The sequence below is a fragment of the Typopeltis vanoorti genome, chromosome 15 (genome assembly GCF_054136105.1).
Source record: "Typopeltis vanoorti isolate ZY-2024b chromosome 15, IOZ_Tvanoo_1.0, whole genome shotgun sequence".
Lineage (NCBI taxonomy): Eukaryota > Metazoa > Arthropoda > Arachnida > Uropygi > Thelyphonidae > Typopeltis > Typopeltis vanoorti.
In genome coordinates this window covers 54,275,344-54,301,223 of record NC_143563.1, presented here as the reverse complement: position 1 = coordinate 54,301,223, position 25,880 = coordinate 54,275,344, and the positions used below count along the sequence as shown (strand labels likewise).

The 25,880-nt window shown below is 35.9% G+C and overlaps 1 protein-coding gene across 3 annotated transcripts in view; it reads right to left on the bottom strand.

The window, feature by feature from the left end:
- Positions 1-25,880, bottom strand: part of Sec6 (Exocyst complex component Sec6) — a 478,173-nt gene that overhangs the window by 354,579 nt on the left and 97,714 nt on the right. For all 3 annotated transcript variants that reach the window (XM_090405049.1, XM_090405048.1, XM_090405050.1), the window contains exons 5-6: positions 25,527-25,633; positions 16,012-16,093 (exon numbers count right to left, since the gene is read on the bottom strand). In XM_090405049.1, coding sequence (XP_090261175.1) covers positions 16,012-16,093; positions 25,527-25,633 — 189 coding nt within the window. The remainder of the gene's footprint in view (positions 1-16,011; positions 16,094-25,526; positions 25,634-25,880) is intronic.

Sequence of the window (25,880 nt, the reverse complement as noted above, 5' to 3'; positions counted from 1 at the left end):
TGCTATCCTCTGCAGCTTGTACACCAACTTATCATGTGGTAATCTAGCCAATTGCTTTTGCAAAGTCCAAGAATATCACTATATATGATTCTCCCTTATCATAAAACATAAGCAGATTGCTGAAACAAACCCATGCTGACCATCATAGAGAATCTTGTGTCCATTAACCCAATATTCTGTATTCTATTTCTAAACAAATTTTCCAACACTTTGATCACAACTGCAGATATACAGACTAGTCTGTAATTGGAAACTTCTGTTCTCAAACCATGCTCGTGCAGCGATATTATTTTGCCTTCTGTCCACTCCTTAGGAACCTTCCCCGCTGCAAGGGCATGGCTATCTCTTTTGCACATTCTTTAAAATTACTTGGCAATATGTCATCCATTCCCACAGCCTTATTAGATCTATTACACCTCTGATTTTTTCACCTTTAATTCTCCTAATCCTTGCCTCCCTTCTACATGTTGCACAGCATCATTCATAATTCTACTATATCATTTACTATGGTTACTCTGCTACCATAACTATTCACCAGTGTCAATCTTAATTATTTTTCCTCTTGTTTACCACATAGCAGCAAAATTCCTTTGGATTAGCTTTGACCTGGCTGATCTATCTCCTATCGTATCCCACTTTTTCTTTTATAACCATGCTTGTCACTTTTCTGGCCTGCAGTTTATATTCATCATACATCTGTCCACTGAAAACCATCTTGTACTTCCATCATAACAACTTCTTTGGTAACAATGCTTGCTTGATTTCACTGTTTTTATCCATCTTACTTCTACTCTGTTTATTCACTCAGCTCTTAACAAAGGTAAGCTGTAGAAATAAGTTTTGTTAGTGCATTTCTTAATAAAATACTCAAAGAAAAGAGCCAATTGGGACTTACCTAGATTCTCAAAAATAGTAGTTTCAGTAGAACTACACTAAAGCAAACATCACTATAGCAAAACAGGGTTATAATAAGCTACAGAAAAGTCCCAGCCATACAGAATAGTCCGCATCGAACCAATGCTATTTTAAGCTCACTATTGCAAACAATGAAAGTTCAAGATTTCACAAGAGTGTAAATTTCCTAGCAAATTATATGACAATCATTTGCTCAACAGATGTATATATTTTAAATGAATCATGCTTTAAATGAGACGGTAATTCAACATAAAAACATGGGTGTTGCTATAGACCTGGTAATATGGAAGGTAATGAGAAGGAAATGTATAGGCAAATTGGCCTAGCTAGCAAGAAACGAGTTATCATTATGGGTGGCTTTAATTATGGTGATATAGATTGGAAGCAAGAGACTGCATCTGGGGGTAAAGAAAATGAATTTTTGGAGTTTTTGAAAGATAATTACCTTAGGCAGTACGTAACGGAGGGTACACGAGGATCAAGAGTATTGGATTTGATCATCTCATCAGATGATGTTATTATAAATGAGGTGTCAAATCTTCCACCAGTTGGTGAGAGTGACCACGAGGTGATCACGTGCAGGGTGACCAGTCATTCGAGGACGTCTGTTAGAAAGGGATATATGTGGAATTATAAGACTGGTAATTACGAAAAGCTCAGGAAACAGCTTGCGATAATAAATTGGAAAGAAGAACTGGATGGAAAGGATATCAATGCTGCTTGGGCCATACTCAAGAACTATTTGGTGGAGGCAATATCAGAGTGTATTCCGATGGTCAAAAGGGTAAACAGAGTGGGTGTAAAATGGATGAATCAAGAGATAAGGTATGCAATATGGAAGAAGAAGGTATTATGGAAGAAACACAAAACGAGTATATATAACAACCAGTTGCATGACAAGTACAAAGAGCAGGCGAGGAAGGTGACTAGCTTGATAAGGGTAGCAAAAATGCAGTATGAGCAGCAGTTAGCTAAAGCGGGCAAAAAAAATCCTAAGGAGTTTTTTCGATATGTCGCCAGTAGAAGAAAGAATGATTGTGGTAGAATGGGATTGATTTGTGAAAACGGAGGAATGATAACCGCTGCGGAGGATATAGTTGAGATATTTAATGAGCAATTTCTAAAGGTATTTCACTCTTGCGAATGTGACATCATGCAGAACTTGAAAGTAGTGGGAGAAGAGGAGAAGGAGGGAACTGTTAGTAAGTGAACAGGAGGTATATGAGGAATTGAATAGACTTGATGTAAATAAGGCTGTGGGACTTGATGCTATTTCACCACGTGTCTTGAGGGAATGTGCCAGAGAGTTAACAGCTTTTGTATATCTTTTCAACATGAGTCTCTCACTGGGTCAAGTTCCAAAAGAGTGGAAAGAAGGTAAAATTGTTCCAATTCATAAGGGAGTTGATAAGAGTAAGGCTTTGAATTATAGACCAGTCTGTGTGTCTGGAGTTGTGGTCAAGGTATTAGAGAAGTTAGTTAGGAATAAAGTTCAGAATTGGGTTGACAACAGAAAAATACTCTTTGGTGGCCAGCATGGATTTACTAAAGGAAAATCATGCTTTAGCAACCTGCTTACTTTTTATAATAAAGTGACAAATGTGTTGGATAAGGGTATTGCATATACAGTGGTATATTTAGATTTTGCAAAGGCGTTTGATAAATTGTCACATGACAAGCTGGTAATTAAATTGGAACGGATGGGGCTGAACAGTAGATTGGTTCACTGGATTGGAGATTGGTTGTCTGATAGGTATCAGCGAGTTGTCTATGGAGGAGCGATGGATATCCCAGAAGAGGAAAGTTACTAGTGGTGTACCTCAAGGGTCTGTTTTGGGTCCATTGCTGTTTAATTTGTATGTAAATGATATCTGGAGAGGTCTGAATAGTGATGTGCAGTTGTTTGCAGATGATGCAAAGTTGGGCAGAGCTATCAGGAGTAGTGTGGATGCTGTAGCTTTGCAAGAGGACTTGAATACACTGTCTGAATGGGTAAATAATTGGGGATGTCAATTCAATGTCTCAAAGTGTAAGGTTTTGAAATTTGGGAAGCAGAAATGGGATGTAAAGTACACAATCGGTGCGAATATCTTGGAAGAGGTAGAGGAAATGAGAGATCTGGGAGTGATTGTAGACAAGGACCTAAAATTTCGGGGACGTTACTAAAATAGTGAAGACAACACAGTGGATAATGGGAATGATGCGGAGGACATTGACTTGTAGAAGTAAGGATGTTATGGTTCCTTTGTATAAGGCTTTGATCAGGCCACATATGGATTACTGTGCACAGATCTGGTCACCTGGTTTTCAAAAAGATGAAATTGCGTTGGAAAAAGTTCAGAGGCGATTGACTAAGGTGGTTTCTGGTCTCTGGAATGTAGAGTATGAAGACAGATTGACAAAATGCAATTTGCAGAAATTGGTGGATAGAAGGAGGAGGGGGGATATGATTGAGACATATAAGCTGTTGAGTGGTTATTACCAGATTAACGTCGGGGAGGTTTTGCACAGAATGGATGAGGATTGCAGGAGAACAAGAGGTCATTCCTGGAAGCTGTATAAGGAGGGTGTGAGCAAGGGAGTGAGGAGCAGGCTTTTTGCATGGAGAGTGGTGAGTGATTGGAATGCTTTGCCTGAGAGTGTGGTGTGTGCAGAGACAGTGAATATATTTAAGGCACAGTATGATAAACTGTGTGTATAACAGTGGACCTCCCACGATGAGTCTTTGACTCCATGGAGGTTTTTATAATAATAATAATATTTATATTAACTGGCTGATAAAAAATCGACAGAAAGAAAAGGGCCAATAGAGACTTATCTAGATTTTCAAAATACGGTAGAACCACTGTAACTACTATTATTATTCATGTAACAATGTAGAGCTGTTGTGAGTAATGCTGTGAAAGTTATCCATAAATTTTGTCTGGTAATAAAATTAGAAAAATAAAAAAGGATGAAACTTGTTGCCTTATATGGAAATTTTATATTTAATATTTTATTATTTCAATTTAAAAAACAAAATTGAAATTTATCTTGGTTTTCAATTTCTGTATTGACAAACTAAATTAACCCTGTGGAGGTCACGGTTGAAAAAATTCCAGAGTAGGTTGTGTGCATCTGAGAGATACATTCGTTACTAGTGTGCTAAAATGCGATAAAACTTTAAAAAAAAACACTGCAAATATAATATATGATGGTTTATTTATTTTCAGTTACAATCTAGAAATTATTGAACAAAGAAACAAAGGAAAAAAAAACTAAACCGATACTATACTGACATCGGAGTTCGTGGTATCTCTCAGATATCAATTTACTATCAAATATCACTTTCACTTTCGCATTTGACTCTATCATTCTCATCATTGTACTCGAGTAACAAAATCACTGAATCTCTTCAACATCTGATGGATTATCCAATTGATATATTTTTCCAGCCATTTTCAACAGTAAATAAATAAAATTAAATTAAAAAAAAACACTATATTGACATAGGAGTTCGGGGTATCGCTCAGATACAATTTACTATCAAATATCACAAACCTTTACATAATATGTAATAATGTTGGTAATTTTTTCCCACTTGGTTAGACTATAATAAATTTAGTTTAATCTTTTATCCAAGTATAAGCAAACAAAGTTTGCGCCTGAAGTATCTTCAGGACTGAGGCATCTCGTGGTAAAGGTGGACCAAGCTCTCATCACTCCTTTTCTTAGTATCTCCCATAATGCAAAGCACATCTCCTTGCGGACATGTATAATGCTATGCAAAAAAAACTTCCAACTTACGTGTGCATGCACAGCTAGTCATGACCTCCAAGTTATACACTGGATATGCGTAAGAATATTTGTATTAAACAATTTGTTTGTATCTGTCAGATCAGCCGCAACCTCCACAGGGTTAAAGTCACATTGTGAATCAACTTTAATGCTATGGATGAAAACAACTAATTTTGTTAGTAATAGCAAAACAAGAATAAAAAAACAGGGATAGGGAGACAATGTAAACCAGCATACAATAGTATACAAAATTCTGCCTACTATAACCTTATAATGAACACTGCTACTTGGACAAGTAACTTCCATCTGTGAAAGGTTGTAAATCTATAGTACATTAGTACATGGATGGACTAAGTTTTTATTTTTATATTTTATAGCACAATCCAGAAATCCTGCTCCAGAGAACACACATTAACTTTTCAAGTAACTTTAGGCATCAAGGATGCAGGGCAGTGGTCTTACACGGGGTGATGAAATTTATCTCCCATCTAAAGATATTCCCAAAACATCAATGCATACAGCAGGATTTGAACATACAGTATGATGGCTGAAAAGCAAGTATATTAACCTTGTAGAAATGGCTAACAAATATACAATAACAAAATCATGATTTGAGGAGAAAACTGTAGTTAAAGTAAGTAAAATAAAAATAAAATCATGAGAAATCATACACTAACAACTGAATGCAAAGGATTGACAAGAACTACATAGAGCACACAGAACAACATAAAAAAAGCACAAATTCAAACAATAATCAAATAAATTAAAGAAAGGACTAGAAGAGCATCAAATTATAAAAATGAAAATCATGAATTTCATGCCAACTGGAGTGTTATTCAGCTAAACAAGGATCTCCTGTTTTTGAAAGGGAACCAAGGAAAATGGGGGGGGGGGGGGGTGGGGGGGGGGGGGGGTGGGGGGGGGGGGGGGTGGGGGGGGGGGGGGGTGGGGGGGGGGGGGGGTGGGGGGGGGGGGGGGTGGGGGGGGGGGGGGGTGGGGGGGGGGGGGGGTGGGGGGGGGGGGGGGTGGGGGGGGGGGGGGGTGGGGGGGGGGGGGGGTGGGGGGGGGGGGGGGTGGGGGGGGGGGGGGGTGGGGGGGGGGGGGGGTGGGGGGGGGGGGGGGTGGGGGGGGGGGGGGGTGGGGGGGGGGGGGGGTGGGGGGGGGGGGGGGTGGGGGGGGGGGGGGGTGGGGGGGGGGGGGGGTGGGGGGGGGGGGGGGTGGGGGGGGGGGGGGGTGGGGGGGGGGGGGGGTGGGGGGGGGGGGGGGTGGGGGGGGGGGGGGGTGGGGGGGGGGGGGGGTGGGGGGGGGGGGGGGTGGGGGGGGGGGGGGGTGGGGGGGGGGGGGGGTGGGGGGGGGGGGGGGTGGGGGGGGGGGGGGGTGGGGTTGTCCAGAAATTAAAACTGTATTGTACAATAAAAAGAGAAAACAAAAATATAAATAATTTCTCTATTTTTAGTCTATCATATATAACTAAAATCCAGTTCACCAGCATGGAACAAGAAAGTCCATTTCTTGTTATAGGCAACTGAGAGGCAGCTACGAACGGGAGATAATCCGATTAACCTTTCTCTTCAGCGTGAGGGTTTATCACACCTTCTAATGGACATGACAGTCAAATTGCACTTTTTATCCAGGTTCTTTAAACAGGTGGGCTGAATCTTATCCAGATTTAGTTCGACGTCTATAGACGTCCTAGCCGGTAGGAAGGTTAATGTAACAGACAGAGAAGTGGCAATGTTGCGGGAGATGGCAGGCGACTCTCAGCAGTCGACTCAAACTACCATCACAAGCACACAAGCAAACTCTGTTCTCTTACTCAATCACTTTTCCTTCATTTTGCTTTAATTTAGATACCTATAAGGCTTTATTATATTCAATCCCTGATATAGTAAACAGAAAGACTGATAAAGAAAGTGGCAATAATAAAAAAGAGAAGAAAAGAAATTACATCAGAGGAAAAGCTGAAAAACTTGCTTGATTCCCATTCAGAATAGTTAAGGAAGAATGATCTCCTTCAACTAGAAGAACAGCATGCATATGAAGAAGAAGATAAGGAGCGCAAACATGAAGGGAATGTTAAGATGAAGAGGCTAACTGAAAAAGAACCTGAGTTAGTTTTCAATCACATTGAGCATGCTAAGAAATTTTGTTTGATGCTGATCCTGATATGGAACGAAGCTTTGAAGTCCGCTGAAATCTTGATAAAGCAATCACCAGATATCGCAAATTGTATGACAAGATATTTTTTAAAGGTAAAAGTTGAGCACTATTCAAACATTTTTTTTTTTTGTAAAAAAAAGTAGCTCAATCAAATATTAAGACATTAAATATATATTGAAGCAACTGATTTTTATTAACTTTGATGATTTTCTCTTCTAGTAAATTTATCATTTTTTTTTTCTTTCAAATTTACGCTAACTGATGGATGAATTGTAATTATTCCTATTGTTTATTGTATTTGCTTAATGCTATTTTGCTTAGTATGTGTTAATTGATGGATTAATTAATCGTGTTAAACAAGGTTTTCCTGTGGGGGGGGGGGGGCAGTTATTACAGATGGGCAACAGCCAACAAGCCACATGGATGACACCCCAGTTAGGTCAAAGTCTAAAAAGACTTTCTTAAACATAAATAAAATGTGATTAATATAAAATAACTATAAAGCCCATGTGTAGTCCGAGTTTCAAACGACTTTATAAAATAAACTTCTGATGAAAAAAAGATAAAATAATTATACGATGTCCAAGTTACATCTAAGTTTAAGACCGTCTCACACACAAAATATATGATAAAAAGATTAAGTAATTATAAAATATCTAGGTTAGATCCAAGTTTACAAATTAGTAATAACACATAAAATAAAATGAATCTTAATGCATCACAGCATAAACAACACCAAGAATGGAAAAAACAAATTTACTGAACTTACTGATATTTTACTGGATTTTTTATTCAGCATCTGCAGAACACAAATTATAACTGCTAGAAGAAAGCACAGCAGTGAACTAAATTGGAAGAACAATTTGGTTGTAAAAAAACAGTTTGATTCTTGTCATGATGAGAAGAATCTTTATACAGGTTTTTTTCAATTGCAGGTGAATTAGTCAATTTCATACAAAGGTAGCAGAGTTTTTCTCCTAGAAACTGGTTTTTCATCCCATACACAAGCAAACACATAAATTGGCCAAAAGAACCTACAAATTTACAGACAAAACATACTACTGGTGGTGGTGGTGGTGAGCAGTAGATGCTACTGTGTGTTGATCCGTACATGGCACCCTCTATGATCAAAAAGTTAATTTGGAGAAGTGAGGCCATCAAGTCTCAGAATGACTGCCTCTCAGATTTTTGAGAAATTAATATAACCATACTTGTTGAGGTTAGGGGAAGTGCTTCGTAACTGATGCAGATTCTAAAAAACAGTCTCTCAGACCTATATCAACTTCTATGTAATACTGATGTCTTCTTCCATCTAATCCTATGGGAAATAGTGTCCAGAGCATGGCTTGTCAATCCCAACTTGCTACATAAATGATCACAGTTGTAATTTTTGTGTTCTTCAAGGCAAATGTTAACTACTCTAACAGTCTGTCTAAAATAGGCTAAACTGCAGGCAGTAGCAGCTTTATACACTCCAGGATGTGTAAGAGGATGAAGTTGATTCTTAGGAGAATAGATCAAAACAGCCAGCTGAATGAGAGGTTTGAAAGTGTGTGTTGATGAAATTATAGAGATCACATTTGTAGAGAACTTTGACATCTAATGTACCTTTAATATACAGGATGGGAATAGGTTTTGTTGCAAATTTGTGTGCTGATTGCAGGAGGAATGGAAATTAGAAGAAGTAACAATTGTCTCCTGTTTCTAAATATGCTAGTAACAAGACTTCCTAATAGCTCAATATCTTTTCCATTTACTGAAAACACTCATAAAGGAAGGTCATAAAGGAAGTAGTCATACCACCATCTTTCCCAGCAGTATGGCATCCTCAAACACTGAAATAACAGCCAGCAAAGAAGGAAGATAAAAACTGAAGTTTGTTTTGACTAATTTTGCTAAAAATTTATCAAATTAAAATAGACCTCAGCTTTACAATCCACTACCCCAACTTTTACAAATGTTATGAATTTTCTAATATGGTTATGAAATGGCAGGCCAGAGAAGTGAGATGACTGGGATGCATATCCCAACTTTGAAGGTTTTGAATTTTCTTTGGAAAAGGCAATAATAACTGATTGAGATACAAGATGTAAATGACTGTTGAACTCACATAAAAAAGAGCCTATCACTTAAGAACTTATCGAAATGGCAAAGCAAGGAATCATCAAAGGGGAAAAAAAAAAATTTAAAGAGCCTAAATTCACTTTCACCTTATATGACAAAGACTTCCAGAGGCCTTTAAAAAAAAAAGACTGGTGTGAGAATTTGTAATGATGATCCAAATTTTGAAGATCTTAAAACAATGGTGAGGAATGCCTTATCATGCTACATAGAAATTTATTCAGAAAAGAAAGACTCATTAGCTCAGAAAAAACAATGAATTTTATTGAGGATCTGAACAGTAACTCCTATAACATTTCACTTTTGTATAATTAAAAAATGTGTTTCATTTCATTACTTAACTAACATTTTAGTTTGGTGGTTAATTCCATGTGATATATACTTAAACTATTTCCAGGAAGCTAATTCATGATACTGAGTCTATGGGAAATTAGTGAGTGATTTATAATGGCTCAGTTAACTACAGGAATCAATTAGATCTTAAAAGCAGGAGTGTAATGTATTGTATTATCATATCTATTACAACCCCTAATGGCTATACATCAGGAAATGGCAACAGTGATGATGTATATATACAATATGAGAAAAAACACACTAGTCATGTAGAATTAAAAATTAAGAAGACAAAGTCCAAGTGTAATTTTGATATCACATTGTTTGGTTGGTTTAGTTGTTAATAGTGCATCATAATTTATGACAAAATGTGCAAAGTCCACAAATAAAAACATATGTAAAACAAAATGGAAATTTTTGTATATATAAGGTTTGAGATGTATGAAGTATAAAATTTATACAACATGAGTTTTAAAACATTTCTACATATACATCATCAAATTCCCGATTTGTATGGGACATATAGAGTGATGTATGTGTCCATGTGGCACATCCATGCGTTTTCCTCAGTTCTCAACATGGAAGTGCTATATTATTAGTGTTTGATGATATATTTTTAGTATTTGAGTGGATGCTAATGCCTTACAGTTCGTAAATGTTCAAAGAGAAACAGATGACACTTTTAGCTTATCATGAGATCTATGAAGAGAAGAACAAAGACACTGTTGAGTCATCTCTTGATAGTTTCATAAGGAAGGGTGAATGGTCAAATTAAACATCCCCCTCTCCACTATTTTCTCATACTATTTAATACTGTATTATATTATTTTACATTAATAATTATAACTATATATATACACACATATATAACACATACACATATAAATGTATATATACATATATACATGGTCTGAAAAGTTCTAGGACTCGATCATAGATGGCAACACTATCGGCAAGGTTTTTTTTTTCTAAATTAGAACGTCTGTCATAAGCATCCATGTGAAATTGCAAGTCATTCTATCAAGTAGTTTGTTTTATACAACTGTCTGAAGCAAAAGTGTTAACTGTATCCCTAGAAATGGATAAAATTGAGTATCGTGTGGTTATAAAATTCTTTGTAAAGTTTAAAAGTAGCCGTACCAGGCTACTTTTAAACTTTACTTTTAAACTGCTGAGACTGTAGTCATTTCAAAAAAAGGTGTAGGATATATTTTGCATGAAGATTTGCATATGAAAGGCTTTGTGCAAGATGGGTGCTATGCTTGTTCACAGCATATCAAAAATGCACTTGCGTGAAAATCTCTGAGCAGTGCTTGGAGCGTTTTAACAAGAATAAAACTGATTTTGTGCATCAATTTATTACTATGGATGAGACTCGGATTCACCATTACACACCAGAATCCAAACAGCAGTCAAACCAGTGGACAGAAGCCGGTTGTTCAGCGCCAAAGAAGACAAAGTCGGTTCCATCAGCAGGAAAGGTCATGACATTGGTGTTTTGGGATGCTAAAGGCATTTTGCTTATTAATTATCTTGAAAAGGGCAAAACAATAACTGGGGAATATTATTCTAATCTTTTAACCAGACTAGATGAAAAAATTCGTGAAAAAAGACCTGGTTTGCAGAAAAAAAAAATCATCTTTCATCAGGACAATGCACCTGCCCACAAAAGTGTTTTGGCAATTCAGACCACCTCATATATATATAAATCTAATTTGTGTATGAATTCTGTAATTGAAACAATCTTTAAAACATGTTAATGCACTATAGCATACAAATACTACAAACATGTAAGCAATATAGTGTGATTAATGGGAAAAGAGATTAAATCTGACTTCTGCAAAATTCATGTTATGTACAGTTTGTGGGACATAACTCTTGTGTCTGGGACAGCTTGTAAACAGAATAAAATTTAATAAAATCAATTATTGTAGAAAGTCCCCTCCCCCCCTTCACTTGGTTATACATAAAATGAAATTGCCAAGAAATTATACCCGAAGTGTAAGCAAACAAAGTTTGGAAGTAAAAAATCTTCATGACTAGGCTACTTGTGTATAGAGGCTAATGACTACACATTAATTGCCATAGAATATGGGAAATGAATTCTGCATTGCTTTATCTTTAGTGTCTCTTCTGGGTCTGGCTCCCAATGATGAGACCTCAACAGAGGTTGAAACCAGTCTGAGTTGTGACCCTTCCCATAATGCATAGCATTATATGCCCCAAAAAGGACATATGTTTTGCATTATGGAATAGTAAGGTCATTAATGTGAAGTCATTACTTACACTTGGAAAAAAGATTAAACAAGGATATAATTTTTTGGTAAGTTTAATTTAAAAATAATTATTATAAAATTAATATTTTTCCCATTTGTTAATACTATATGGAGTTTTCCTAATAAAAATCCTGATAAGGTAACCTCATGAAACTTTTCACCTTGCTCCTTCACTTACTGCAAAGTTGGGTACCATACAGATTTATATATTATACTTGACAAGAAATGATTTCTTTCATTCATATTTTATAACAGCTGCACAATAAACTAATCACTACATGCACAAAATTATTGTATTTTAACATCTCATTCATAATATTATTAAACACGTCAGTTTTAAAGTTATGGAATTCACACTAAAAGACTAACTATGCTAATTTCTCTACTTCATTCAGCTGATTATCAGTATTGCTATCTGTCATAACTGGCTCCCATTGGTCGGTTAATAAAAATGTCCCCTTTTATCATTTGTCCTTGGAAATTTATTCCTTAAATAAATAATTTACTATGCTTATTTAGAAATTTAACAGCCTTTTATCAAACTCAGTTTGATGTAAAGTAGCACAAAAAAACTTTTCAAGCATACCAAGAGCTTATTTGAAAGGTTTCCTTGTCACAGAACAAACTGCATAGCAGGCTAATTTTTATGAACAATGACTACCTGAGAATTCTGTTAAAATTATTCATAGAATATGAACAATTTTAACAGAATGTTAACATAGTTTTCTGGAAGGGGGGGGGGGATTGTAATAGATTAAAAATAAATAAAAAATAACATTCTTAATTAATCAGTGGGCTTAATTACAAAAAAAATCAGTTATACAAAAGACAAAACTTGATGAATACATACCATGCGACTTATGTTCCTAGAAATCTAATTAATTAATACTACAGAAAAGAACAAGTAACTCATTTCTTTGCATTCTGTTTGGGATGCAAACAATCTTTATAAGAGCTGATGGCGAGTTGGGAGGCAAGTTTTTTTCATCTTGCAAGTTTCTTTGCATCCCACACAATATGCAAAGAGTTAAAATACTTACCAAGTAGTTTGTTCTGTTATGTACTGCATTTTTCGGACCATAAGACGCACCTTTTTACATAAAAAAATCAACTGAAACTTGGGGTGCATCTTATGGTCCAAAGGTAACATTAAAATACGAATCTTTACACTGTACAGAAGCTGTTAGCAAAATTCAATTACTGGTGCAATATGTTAATAAAATTAGTAAGTACGCCACTGAAGGTAGGTACCTAAGTTATCTCGCTGCATGTGGGCGAATCACCGATTTAGAGCATCAATAGTCATTAGTGTGTAAACAGATCCGCTTTTGTACGGTTCATTTGAATTATTTTTTATTATAAGTCATTAAAATTTTTATCTTAAAATTAGAAAAAATGAGTGTAAAACAAAAAAGACTTTTATATAACATGAGTTATAAATTAAATGTGATAAATTATGCAAAACAATATGGAAACAGAGCAGCAAAAAAGACATTTTGGTCCACCACCAACAGATAAAATGGTTCGTGAGTGGAGAAAACAAGAGGAACAATTAAAACTGCTATGTAAACACGAGAAAACATTCTGTTCACACCTAGAAAAATGGGAATTAGAAGTACAAATGAAAAACTGAGTAACCAATCATCAAAACATGGGAATATCTATGAAAATGATAATTTTTGAAGCGAAACGATGGGCAACTGCTAATGAAATTTAAGACACGGGTTATGCATGCATGCAAAAACCACTCTAGCCCAAAAAATGCCGCCGGCTGACTATGAAACTAAAATTATAGAATTCCATAGATTTGTCATATCAGCGAGAAGGAAATTTAACTTTGAGCTTAATCAAATTGCAAACATGGATGAAGTGCCTCTAACTTTGATCTTCCTTCAAATCGGACAGTAGATTCAAAAGGCATCAAATCAGTAGTGATCAAAACAACAGGTCACGAAAAAACTCACTACACTGTAGTTTTAGCTTGTTGTGCGGATGGAACAAAACTACCTCCCATGTTAATCTTCAAGAGAAAAACGTTACCGAGAGATGAAATTCCTCGTGGCATTATTATCCACGTTCAAGATAAAGGCTGAATGGACGACATGGGAATGAAATTATGGATACAAAAGATATGGGCAAAACGTCCAGGTGCATTGTTTAAAAAGCATGCAATGTAAGTGTGGGATCAATTCAGAGCGTATAAAACAGAATCAACCAAGAAGCTTCTAAAAGAAATGAATACAGAATTAGCTGTCATTCCTGGAGGCCTTGCAAGTCAATTACAACCCTTGGATGGATCTATTAATAAACCATTCAAACATTTTATGCAGGAAGAGTGGAACATATGGATGGCAAAGCCAAATCATGATGTTACAGCAACAGGAAGTATGAAACAGCCAACAATTTCAGAAGTATGTACATGGATGAAAAATTCATGGGAAGCTGTGAAAGAAGAGACGATTATAAAGTCATTTAAGAAATGCGGGATAAGTAATGTGATGGATGGTACTGAAGATGATGCAGTTTTTGAAGGGAGTGACAACAATAGCTCAGACGAAAGTAATACGAATGGTGACATTAACGAGACGAGTGATAGTACCGAGAATGAAGATGAGCTGAATATTGCTAATACAAATGATTGTAACAATAAATAAAAATTAAGTAAGAATTTGTAAATCTCTTTATATAATAATAAAATTTTTTTTTCTAAAAATCGTCTCATAAATTTGGAGTGCATCTTATCGTCCAAAAAATACGATAATTAACAAAACTCAGATGTGGTATTTAATATCACTAACAATCAGGTAGTAGATATTAATGTGATATTAATTTCCAATTGTGTTGCCTTAAATCATTCATAATTACAAAATAATATATATACAATATTCCTTAATATTAATGTCTTACTTTTAAGGAAAAAGTTTGAGTGGCATGTTAATTGTTAAAGTCCTCTTAGGAAATATTTTATAAGTTTTGACAAGTTACATAGCCTTTCTCTCTTGTGATTAACATGAAATTATAGAAATAATACCAACGCAACTGATGTGAAGTCAACAGCCTCCATATACGAGTGATTTTTGAAAGGTAAGGTAACACATTTTTTTTCTTAATAATAGTGAAAGGGAATAAGATAAAACATAGTGGCTAGATAGACCCATTAATAATGTTCAAAAAGACCACCATTGCATTGTAGTGCTGCTGTAACCGTGCAGCTAAATCCGGTTGCAAGATGGCAGCTATCTTGTAGGTGTGGGCCAAAACTGGTGTCCATGAAGTTATTTGTTTTTTTACAAGCATAAGGGGGTTCACCAAATGATATTCACCATGAACTGGTTGCTGTGGCAGGCAAAAAGGTGATGTCAAAGAAGCAGGTGTGTTTTTGGTGCAATGAATTTAAAACAGGCTGTAGTGACATTGAATATCGATATTTGGTGAGGGCATTCATCGAGCAAGACAGAAGACATTTCAAGCATTAAGGGAATCATTCTTGAAGACTGATGAGTGAAACTATATGAAATTGCACAAGTGGTGAACTTGAGTAAGTCCAACGTTTACGAAATTGTTCACGATGTCCTTGGCTTTCGGAAGGAGTGCTCCTGCTGGGTGCCCTGACAAGTGTCAGAGAAACACAAGGCAACACGAATGTGTCTGGAGAATCTGTTGTGATATAGCAAAAAAGGTGAGGATTTCCTTGCTAGCCTAGTCACAGGAGATGAAATGTGGGTTCATCACTTTACCCTAAAGAGCAAACAAGACTCCATGACCTGAAAACATCTACAATCAATGCACAGATTTACTGTGCAATGGACAAAAACTGAAAGCCGACATAGGATACAAATGACCAGGACTCCTGACAAACACACTATGTGCACCACTCGGGAGTGGATGCACTGTAATTGCTAGGAAACTGCCACATCCCCCCTCTTCTTACAGCCCAGAATTAGCGCCTTCAGATTTCCATTTGTTTAGGTCTGGAACCCCTAAAGAAACACCTTTCTGGAAGACATTTCACTATGGATGAGGAAGATCATCAGATGGTGAGATGTTGGTTACTGGGTGTGGGCATGCACTTCTTCAGTACTGGTATTGATAAACTGATCTACCTTTGGGAGAAGTGAATCAATAAATTTGGAGACTTTTGTGGAGAAGTAGTAAACCTTCACTTATTTGTTGGTGTATAATTTAACTTACTATTATTAAATATCCTTGAAAAAAAAATGTATTACCTTACTTTTCAGAAACTGCTCATACAAGTAACCAAGTCATGAAGATTCTCCATGCAAACTTTGCTTATGCTTAGGTAAAGGATTTATAGCAAAAATATAATTCCCTGTCTAGCATCATTTATGAAATTATGTTTATATATATATATATATATATATATATAGCCATACTCAATATTATCTAAATAATGTAATTAAATTCTTACATTTCTGTCAGTAGGGCTTTGCTTAGGTAGTTTATGCATTTCAAACAGGAGATCATCTCTAGCTCGTTCCAAATCTGCTAGGCTACAACATATAAAAATATTTTTAAATTTGAAAATTTTATAATAATTTAAGTATAATAACAAATCTAGAAGTTCAAAAACTGGAAATGGTCAAAAAAAAGTCAAATCCCATTCATGACCAACTGCTGGTACAGATTCAACCCCAACCATTTCCAACCAAAAGCATAGTCGACTTAAAACCATTGGTTAAGTTGATCAGATTGCATCTATAATGTATTTCAATTCATTCATTCAGGGGGTAGAATTCCAGATGATTAGAGTATAGCTCTCATAGTATTCAATTATAAAGAAGGGGAAATAAAAGTGAATGTGAGAATTACCAAGGAATTTCTCTAAAGAGTGTTTCTGGTAAAGTTTATGCAAGTATACTTGAGAAAATTTAAGAAAAATTGTGTGAGGGAAGCTTATAGAAGAACAAGCTATCAGGATCAGATTTTCACTTTAAGATAAATAGTTGAGAAATCAGGAGAATATAACAGGGATCTGTGCTTAAGTTTTGTAGACCTGGAAAAGGCATATGAGAAAATCCTGCAGTGGTATGGTGTAAATAGGACATTATATTGGATAACACAGTCTATATCTGAGTTCTAAGTCAGCAGTCAGAATTGAAGGAGGCACAGAGGAAGATGGTTTGATGTTACATCAGGTCTGAGACAAGGGTTCACATTATTTCCACTGTTATTCGTCAGATATATATGGACCACATTATGAAAGAAAGTGGAATTAAAACTAATCTCAAAATTGGAATTGTTAATCTCAGTTCTTTATACAGATGTTTTACTCCTAATTAATCCAATAAAAGTCTGCAGGATTCCCTGACTAAATTGAATGACTGTTATAATGTACTCGGTGTGAAAATCAGCAGTAAAATTCTGCAAAAAGACTGAAAACATCAACTGTATCCTGAATGAACCTACTAAAATATTTCAGCATTTCAAGCACGAGTATTAGTGAGGATGGCATAAATATGGAAACAGATAATGGAATTAGCAAAAATTGTATGGTAAGAAGTCAGATGAATAAATTTATATGGAGTAGGAGAGAAATTAATCAATACACTAAACCAGCTATATACAAGACAGTGTTCAAAAAGCAATTTTAATTTTGGATCTGAGAGGTGGATTAGAAATACAACTTTTGATCAAAGAGTGGAGACCACAGATATGAGAATCCTGAGAAAGATTAGGTAATTGAAGAGATGGCATCAATAGCAATATCATATTAAAAATGGGGATATCTGGAAAGAACTTTATCATGTTAGCATTCAGGAAGTTAGCAGAGCTTATTTCATGTGGTGTGGTATGATCACTTAAACAGAAACAGAGAGGGAAGGTGTTAAATCCTGAATGAAAGAGAATTTATTCTAAATTATTTCTTTCAGATCTAACAAGTAATAAAATTCCAGGAGCAATATTTGTACATTAGCAAAATTAAAGTTGATTGTGAATTATCGATAAAGTTCATAACTTAAATATTTTCCTTATGCCTTGTACTGTTATTAGTTCTTGTAAAGTTATCAGAACTTGAATATATGTAAGGATTATATTAGTGTGTGAATATCTGAGTCATAGTACTAGCGAACTAAGCAGATTAGGAATGAATGCCTGAGGCAGTCATGTACACAAGGACTGAATTGTGTGTGGAAGTTACCCATAAACACACTAGGAGTGATGGCACTGGGTGCAAAAAAATTTAGGTGCGGAGAGAAAGAACGTGACATCAGAGGGAGAACATCGCGACAAAGATATAATAGAGCTGGGTGATGCGAACTCTAGGCTTTTTCTCCCTTTTTTCCCCGTTGTGCTGGCCATCTGGTTCTGGAGTTCCCGTGGACAGTGGTAGGAGTACGATCTAATCAGATGATGTCGATAGGCAACCCGGCAGAAAAGACCTCAACTCTGCAGAGAATGCAGCGTAGACCGAGAAGTTATGCGGGACCATTTGATCTGATCGGGGCAGACCAGATTTGTCTACACCGAAGGAACCAAGTCGTGACAGAACCCGCAAGTCCGTTTTATTAGGAAGAGTTATGCAGATGCAGGATCAACAATCAATCTAGTTCTGGAGTTCCCGTGGACAGTGGTAGGAGTACGATCTAATCGGACGATGTCGATAGGCAGCCCGGCAGAAATCCAGTTCGAGTAAAGACCTCGACTCTGCAGAGAATGCAGCGTAGACCGAGAAGTTATGCGGGACCATTTGATCTGATCACGGCAGACCAGATTTGTCTACACCGAAGGAACCAAGTCGTGACAGAACCCACAAGTCCGTTTTATTAGGAAGAGTTATGCAGATGCAGGATCAACGAGACCAAGACATCCTACAAATGATCAAGGAGAAGGCCAAGGAATTCCAGAATTCCCAGTAAAGTAGTATCTTATTCAATTTACTTGTGTAGTGAGAGGAGTAATAGGAGTCTGAGAAATGAACTGATTAGTTACTAGATTTACAGTGCATGATAGGACTTTAGAAAACCAGAATCATAACGGGGAACCATAAAATTATAGGATTGAGAACTGTAAGGAATTGTGTTAAATGAATTATAGCATGTATAGTCTGTTAGTTCCTACTTCTGAGAATTGTTGAATGATTAGCTGGAAATGTTAAGCAATTATAAGGAGTTTAAACTTAGCTTTATAAGAAACATAGAATTGTGTAATGAGATGTGAAGAATGACCTGGAGATGTTTTGTTAACTAATAGCCTGCTTGATAGCTTTAAGTTTTTAACCACATAAATGTTATTTGTATCTTACTTAGTTTTCAATGAATAAATCCATTTTTGTCAATCAAATAGCCTGCCTGATCTTAGTCTCAATGCACCGCTCATGAAAATTTGAATCTGTGCGAAATTAACATAATTAAGATAACCACGACTGCAGAAAAATTTAAGATTTGCATGACATTAAAGTTTAGAACAGAAAACAGATTTAAGGAATAGTGCGCATTTCTGATTGCTAGATCCTTGACAATGAAATTTCTTCATCTAGAAATTTGGATGGCGCAGCATAATCAAATAATTTTTTCCTAAATTTGAAGAATGATTAACACCAGAATTGAAACAAAGGAATTGGCTCTTGCCAGAGGCAATCCCTCATCAGCTAAGTTTAGCACACTCTATCAGTAAATTAAGTAGTGGCCAAGAGTTGATTGCTCGACTGAGAAGAAATTATATAATAGTTAAGAAACATCATATAGAGGAACTATAAGTGAATTAAAGCATAAATATCAAAGATCCAAACCTACATACATATTTTACAGAAGACAAGCAAAGCAAGTGTTTTGTTTGCCAGGATGACAGGAAAAAGACCCAGACAAAGAACAAGACCTAGGTTGATTGACATAGTAAGATGTGCCTCCAAAGACAGAAATACAGAATCTGATGACATTGCAGTCTTGACAAATAGCAGATTACTATCGAGGAAAATTGTTGATAAGAGGTTAGTAAAAAATATTTTCATGTAGTGCTAATGTAATGTAATATTAGTTTTAGATGAAACAATGTGTATAAACTAAAATACACTGGTTTCCATAAATTAAGGAATAAAGACAAAAATCACAATAAATCAACAATTGTATTATGAATTTTTAAGCATTTAGGTAAAAAAGCAGTATGATATGAGGTGTGACAGAAACACCCAAAATCAAATGTAAATAAATAGTTTTATTAAGTAACAAGCGAGTGCATGATTACGATGGTCAAAAATAAGAGGTCAAAATGAGATTGTCAAAGTGACTCAATGAATGTGTCACCCCCTTCCTCACAGCAATACAGAATTCAAAATAATGGCACCCAGAAGCTCAAATGATAATAACCATTGCTCCTAAAAGAGTGCTTTTAAGTAGATTTTGGGAAGGAGATTAAGAGTAACAACATGTCTACTTAGAGCATTCTACATATGCACAACAGGATTAAGGTCAGGAGACCTACCTGACTAGTCCATATGTGTGATAGTCTCTTCTTGAAGATATTGGTTTACAAGCTTCACTCGACAAGGATGAGAATTAGTGTCTTGTAATCAGTGGTGAGCTATGGAAATTTTAACAAAGGGCTTGCATCGTCGAGCAAAAAAAAAGCTGTATTTCACACAAAAACATTTATTAATACAGCTTGTGTACAAATGCCAATCAAAAAGTATGAGGGGACAATCAACCTATAAAGGCTATCATTTTTAAACAAATATTTCATGATCTAAACATGAAATATTTGCACACAATCATCTGTGTTAATTTATCTTGCATAAAAAAAACATTTTTTAATTATCAAAATAAAATAAGACTAAAATTTCTTATAATCGCACATATGCAATAGTCCGCATTTTTTATAAACAAAATAAATTTCTTTTGTTTGCGATAGAAGTTTTTATGACAAACAATCTATAAATAATAAATAAATATTATCTAAACACAATAATATTGAAGTACATTATATTTCTCTTTTGTTTTTATACTTCAAGTGATAATCAACAGGACCAATCAAGGAGCATTATTTTATAGTCCTATTTATTTATATGCGATTACCAAAAGTGAATTCTTATTCGTAAAATGGTAGTAACAGTAACTATAATATTTTATTTAATATAATCACTTTGTTAGATTACTGTATGAGTTTTTCACTTAATATATTTCAAAAGATTATGGGGTTTTTTTCTTCTTTTTTTTGAAAAAATAAAAAAGTAAACAAGAAGAACAAGGTTCTCATGGAAAGGCTTAGATGTTGGTTATGCAATTTTTAACTAAATAATTTAAGGAAATTACAACGTAAACTAGGATATACATTAAAATCACGTTGTAATTTCCTTAAATTATTTAGTAAAAAAAGAACAAGGGGCTCTCAAATTTGAGAAAAATTTAACTAAGGGCTCGAGCGAGCCCCTTATAGCCCACCACTGCTCGTAATATATATCTCCCCTATCATACCTGCATATGGTTAAACATGGGGATCCAGGGTCTCGTCTCTATAAGTTGAAAGTTCAAGATTCTGCTAGGAAGCACATAGAAGTCAATGTGTTCACCTAATGAGATGCCTCCCCAAACCATCACGCTACATAAGTGTTTCTTTCATTGATATTAAAGGGATGATGTGTCCCTCGTAATCTCCAGATCAAAGCATGCCTGCTATTGCTTGTAGAACAAACTGAGACTCATCTGTAAATAACACAAACCCCAATTGGTCATGGGTCTAGTTAACCTGGAGCCCGACCCCATTTCACATGTTCTCTTCTGTAGCATGGAGATGACATGCAAAGTACCAATCACCTAGCATACAGACCACCTTTGTGAAGTCTTCTGCACACAGTGAAAGCAGATACCAATGTTCCAGTAGCTAATGTGAGGTCAGAACATAGATAATTCAGGATAGCACTCCTATTTTGGTGAGTAAGTAATCAGAGATATAGGTCACCCACTGTGGTTGTAGCCCATGGCCTTCACTGTATCTGAGATGCTGTTTTTGACTGTTTGAATGGTTCCACAGTCTGTGAACCGAGGAATGAAGATTTAGAAGTATCAAAAGAACATTTGGGTTATTGAGATAAAAAAAACAGGTGAGATTCTTTTAAACAATAAATATAAGATGTTATATTCAGGAAACAGTGATCAGGAAAAAGCAGAATCAATCAACACCAAACAGATAAACTTCTTGAGTGAGAGATAATTTCAAGTAGTTATGTGGATAAATTTCAAAATGAGGAACTGACAATGAAAAGTATTTGTCTCTATGTCCCAAATAAGGTTCTACTATGGTAGAAGTAAAGAAATTTTCGAAGTCATTAGAAAAGGAACAACTGACATAAAGAAAATGGAAAAACCAATCCTTGTTAGAGACATATATAGCAGGGGAAAAAAAAAATCCCAAGGCGACAAAAGGTCATGTTCTAAGAATTCTTTATAAATTATGATCAGGACTGTAATACTCCAGGATCTTAGCCTTAATATAATAATAAATTATTGATTAGGCTACCACTATTACTGTATTAAAAGATAATATGAAACTGTTCTCTGACCCTGAGGCCTCCAGGGAAGGAGAGTGTGAGGCAGTCAGAGATATGATGACTAGTCTGCAACAGTGCCACACACAGACATAAGGGTGATCGTGAAATTCCCCACAGATGTAATAAGCAAGTACAGCAGCTTTGTTAGGTCCAACAGATTTAGGTCCACTTCTAAATCTGTTTAGGTGTCTCCAGATGTGTCAAGGTAGATTGAATCCTGCAAGTTTTACAGTTAGATCTGAAATCAGATACTTGGCTGTTTGTTCCAGAGTCTTCTCCACTAGTCCTGAGAAACATCTGGTATTTCTACATGTCAGATGGGAGATCAGAAGATAAGGTGAACTAAAGGTGGGGAGATATCTTGTTATATGGAAAGGATGATGTTATTTCTTTGATGATTAGGTTATTCTCTTAGTAAGAATAGAGGAGAGATGTGGGAAAGATCTTAAAGCACCAGAAATGATTCTCATTGTTATATGTCAACATATAACAATTTGGAGCCAAAGTCAACATAGTGACTTTGGCTCCAAACTGGAGAGCAATATTCTGCAACTGGGAAGACCACAGCTGCTGTTCTAAGGGGAAAAAGCATTACAACACCAAGTTGTGCCAGTGAGTTTGTTTAAAATATTGTTCCTGGCAAATATCTAACTTTTTTCCCCCTCAAATGCTGTCAGTATGGGAGGCTGCGATCAAGAATAACACCAAGGTTACTTTCATGGATTGAAGTCCAGTTTGTGTTAAGTTTTCTCTGGGCCTCAGTTATTTAGATGGAAAGCTGAAAATAATATGGAGTTTTGCTGGGATTAGAGGATAATCCCCAGGTTTTGAAATATCTGTACAATGAGCAAAGATCTTTTCTTATTGTTTCCTCGAAGTGGCAATTGCTATATTGTCAGCATAGATAAACTGTTGACTGGCTGTTGGCGGGATGTCACTTGTATACAAGATGAAGAAAGTTGAAGCAAGTGAAGCAAAGACAGATCCTTGTGGCAGTCCTTTTTTTTTGTTTTTCAAATTCAGATGAACCTTTATTTTTCCACTAGAAAGCATTTATTCTAGCTGTTTTATTTTTTTAAAGTTTTATATGGTAAGGCTTTCTTCCATATGATGTCACAGGGTGATGTTAGGTCTATAAACACAGTGCATATTTTTGACTCATTCTGGTATCCTCACAACCCACATATCTTTTTGGTAAGTTGTGGGGGGTGGGGGCAAGATTTGTCACAGCAACTTCTGCCGGGTCTATTTCTCCAAAAATAGAAGGTGGCTTCTATTTTTGGAGAAATCCTAGAGAGGAAAATCCTTTCAAAAATTTTGTAAAGAGTGCAGAACAATGCTATAGGGCAGTGGTTATTACGGTTGTCATTTGACTTATAGGTTTTTGGCAAGGCTATTATTATCTTTCATTCATGCAAAAGTTTTGAGAATCATTTAACATTTATTATTGAGGAGAAGAAATTACACAGCAAGTTTTTTTGTTTTTATTCCAAGAGTCTTTGGGGCTGCATCAATTTCATCTAGAGTTACTGGACTGAAGTTTGTTGTAGATATAGGACTTGAGAAAACTTTTTCTTATAAAAGAGAATGGATCTTTTTTTTTTGGTATCTGTGGGCATTTTGGGGTTATTTATTTTTTTTTTTTTGTGCTAAAATTTTTACAATGCTCTTGGTTAACTATTCTTTTAATTCTATTAGGAGTGCTAGTGCCTCTCAGTCGACAGTGTAGTGACCAAGCCTTTTGACTTGATCTGGTAAAGTTCAGATTATTCATCTCTTCATGCTTTTCAATGAACTTTTCTACCTTTATTCAAGGATTTTATGAGAGCAGATGCAGTTTCTAGATGTGGTTCCTATTCTGCCAGCATACTACTCTCAGCTGACTTGCATGATGCGTAGATTTTTCTGAATCCTCTGAAGATGTGTCTTTTGCCAGATGAAATGAGGAGTTTAGTGAATCTTTCATAGTTATCAACTATAGGTGGAATTATGTTTATGTTGTTTTCAATGAATTCAGATTTGATAGGCTGAGGTGAAAGGAGTTTTCCTTCTATATCAGTGGTAATAAAGCAGAGATAAGGATAGTCTCTGATCCCCATCTTCCAGATTTGAAGCTATCATTAACAAACAACCTCCACATCTAGTCTGTCAGTTGCAGACCTGGCAGCAATCATTATTATATCCCCGTAACATACTGTGCAAGTTGAAATTTCCAAGTATGATGCCAAGAATGGACTGACTGAAGAAATGCAAGATCGAGAAAAACCTATGAGCATCTCAGAGGTTCAGAAGTTTTCTTTTCTTTTTTTTTTTTTTTCAGATTTGCTTTTGCACAGGCCATGTATTTCATCAGGTTTATCAGCGAGAAGGATGAAACTATAAAATGGTAATATTTTATTGTAAGGTGATGTGAGTTTGTTGTAAGGCAACATTGTCTACTTTGCAACTGCTAAGGATATCATTTAATACCTCTGATTTTGGCCTAATAAACTCCTTGATGTTCAGCTGGATAGTCAGGTAATTCCTGATTTTTTTTTTCTATGGTGATTAAAATAATTCAGAGATTAACAGACTTTTCAAATATAGCCCTCTGCCTAAGCTATGAATGCAAACCTTGTTTACCCAAGCGATGTTTGAATTGGTATGTATGCTTTGATGGTGTGTTCTCATTTTTTGTAGTGTCCATGATACCACTGTTGCCATCTGGACCCAGAAAGTAAGGTATTAGAAGTTGCTACTTCCTAGCTGGGGACAAGTGTGGGTGACTACCATTTCCAAAATAGAGGATGTTCTTAACATACAGCAGACACCTGTGCAGCCACATCTTACTTGTGCTGAGGTTGATCTTTGAGTACCTCCCCAGGGACATGCTTATTTAATGGCAGCATGGGGGGCACCATATCACAATGTGATATGGTGCCCCATGATATTGGTTCTGAGACATTTTGGTTTGAGAGGTCTTACCAAGGGCAGCTCCACTACCCTTGCTGGCAATGCAGATGTTGATCTGGGACTGCATATTCATCAGGTTGCCCTCTATATCTTTGGGAATGGGGGGGGGGGGAATCCACCACCACACACAGATTAGTCCAGTTACAGTTAGTTCTGCAACTATGAGTTAACTCATTCAAATTATATCAAATTATCTCATATCAGAGATTAATGAACTCACCCCCACCACACACACACACAAACCAAAAAAAAAATCTGACCAACTAAGATTCTGAAATAGATAAAAAGGAAAAAGGAAGAGGACAAAAAAATGTGTGTAACTCACATAATAATAAAAGCATATTAAAAAGATTTCAGTATTGAAATAGCAAGTATTCTATTGTTAAATTTACACAATACTAAAATTGTCAGGTTATATAAAATGCTGGTAAACTAACAGCTTAAGCAGTGTAAGTAAACCATTATCATGAATGTATAAACTATACCTTTACCTCTGATGGGCAAAAAGTAGCTTTCCATTGTCAATTAACTTGTAAGTATCTTGAACACTGTCTGGCACATTAAAAATGTGTTTCATATTTTCAACAGCTGCTGCATACTGAAATAAAATTATCTCTCATAAGCCATAGATTTAATGTTAACAACAACTTGATTTTTGTTATTTTTATTATTAAAATCAAATGTTCATTTTACCAACTGCTTATATTACAACTTAGGTTGGATTGGCTAAAACAGCAAAGACAAATACAATTACAGCATACTAAGTTAATTTTTTGCATTGTCAGATTGCATGTTTTTGCAGAAGGAAAAATCCCAAGTTTCCAGAAGGAAAAAACCTACCATCT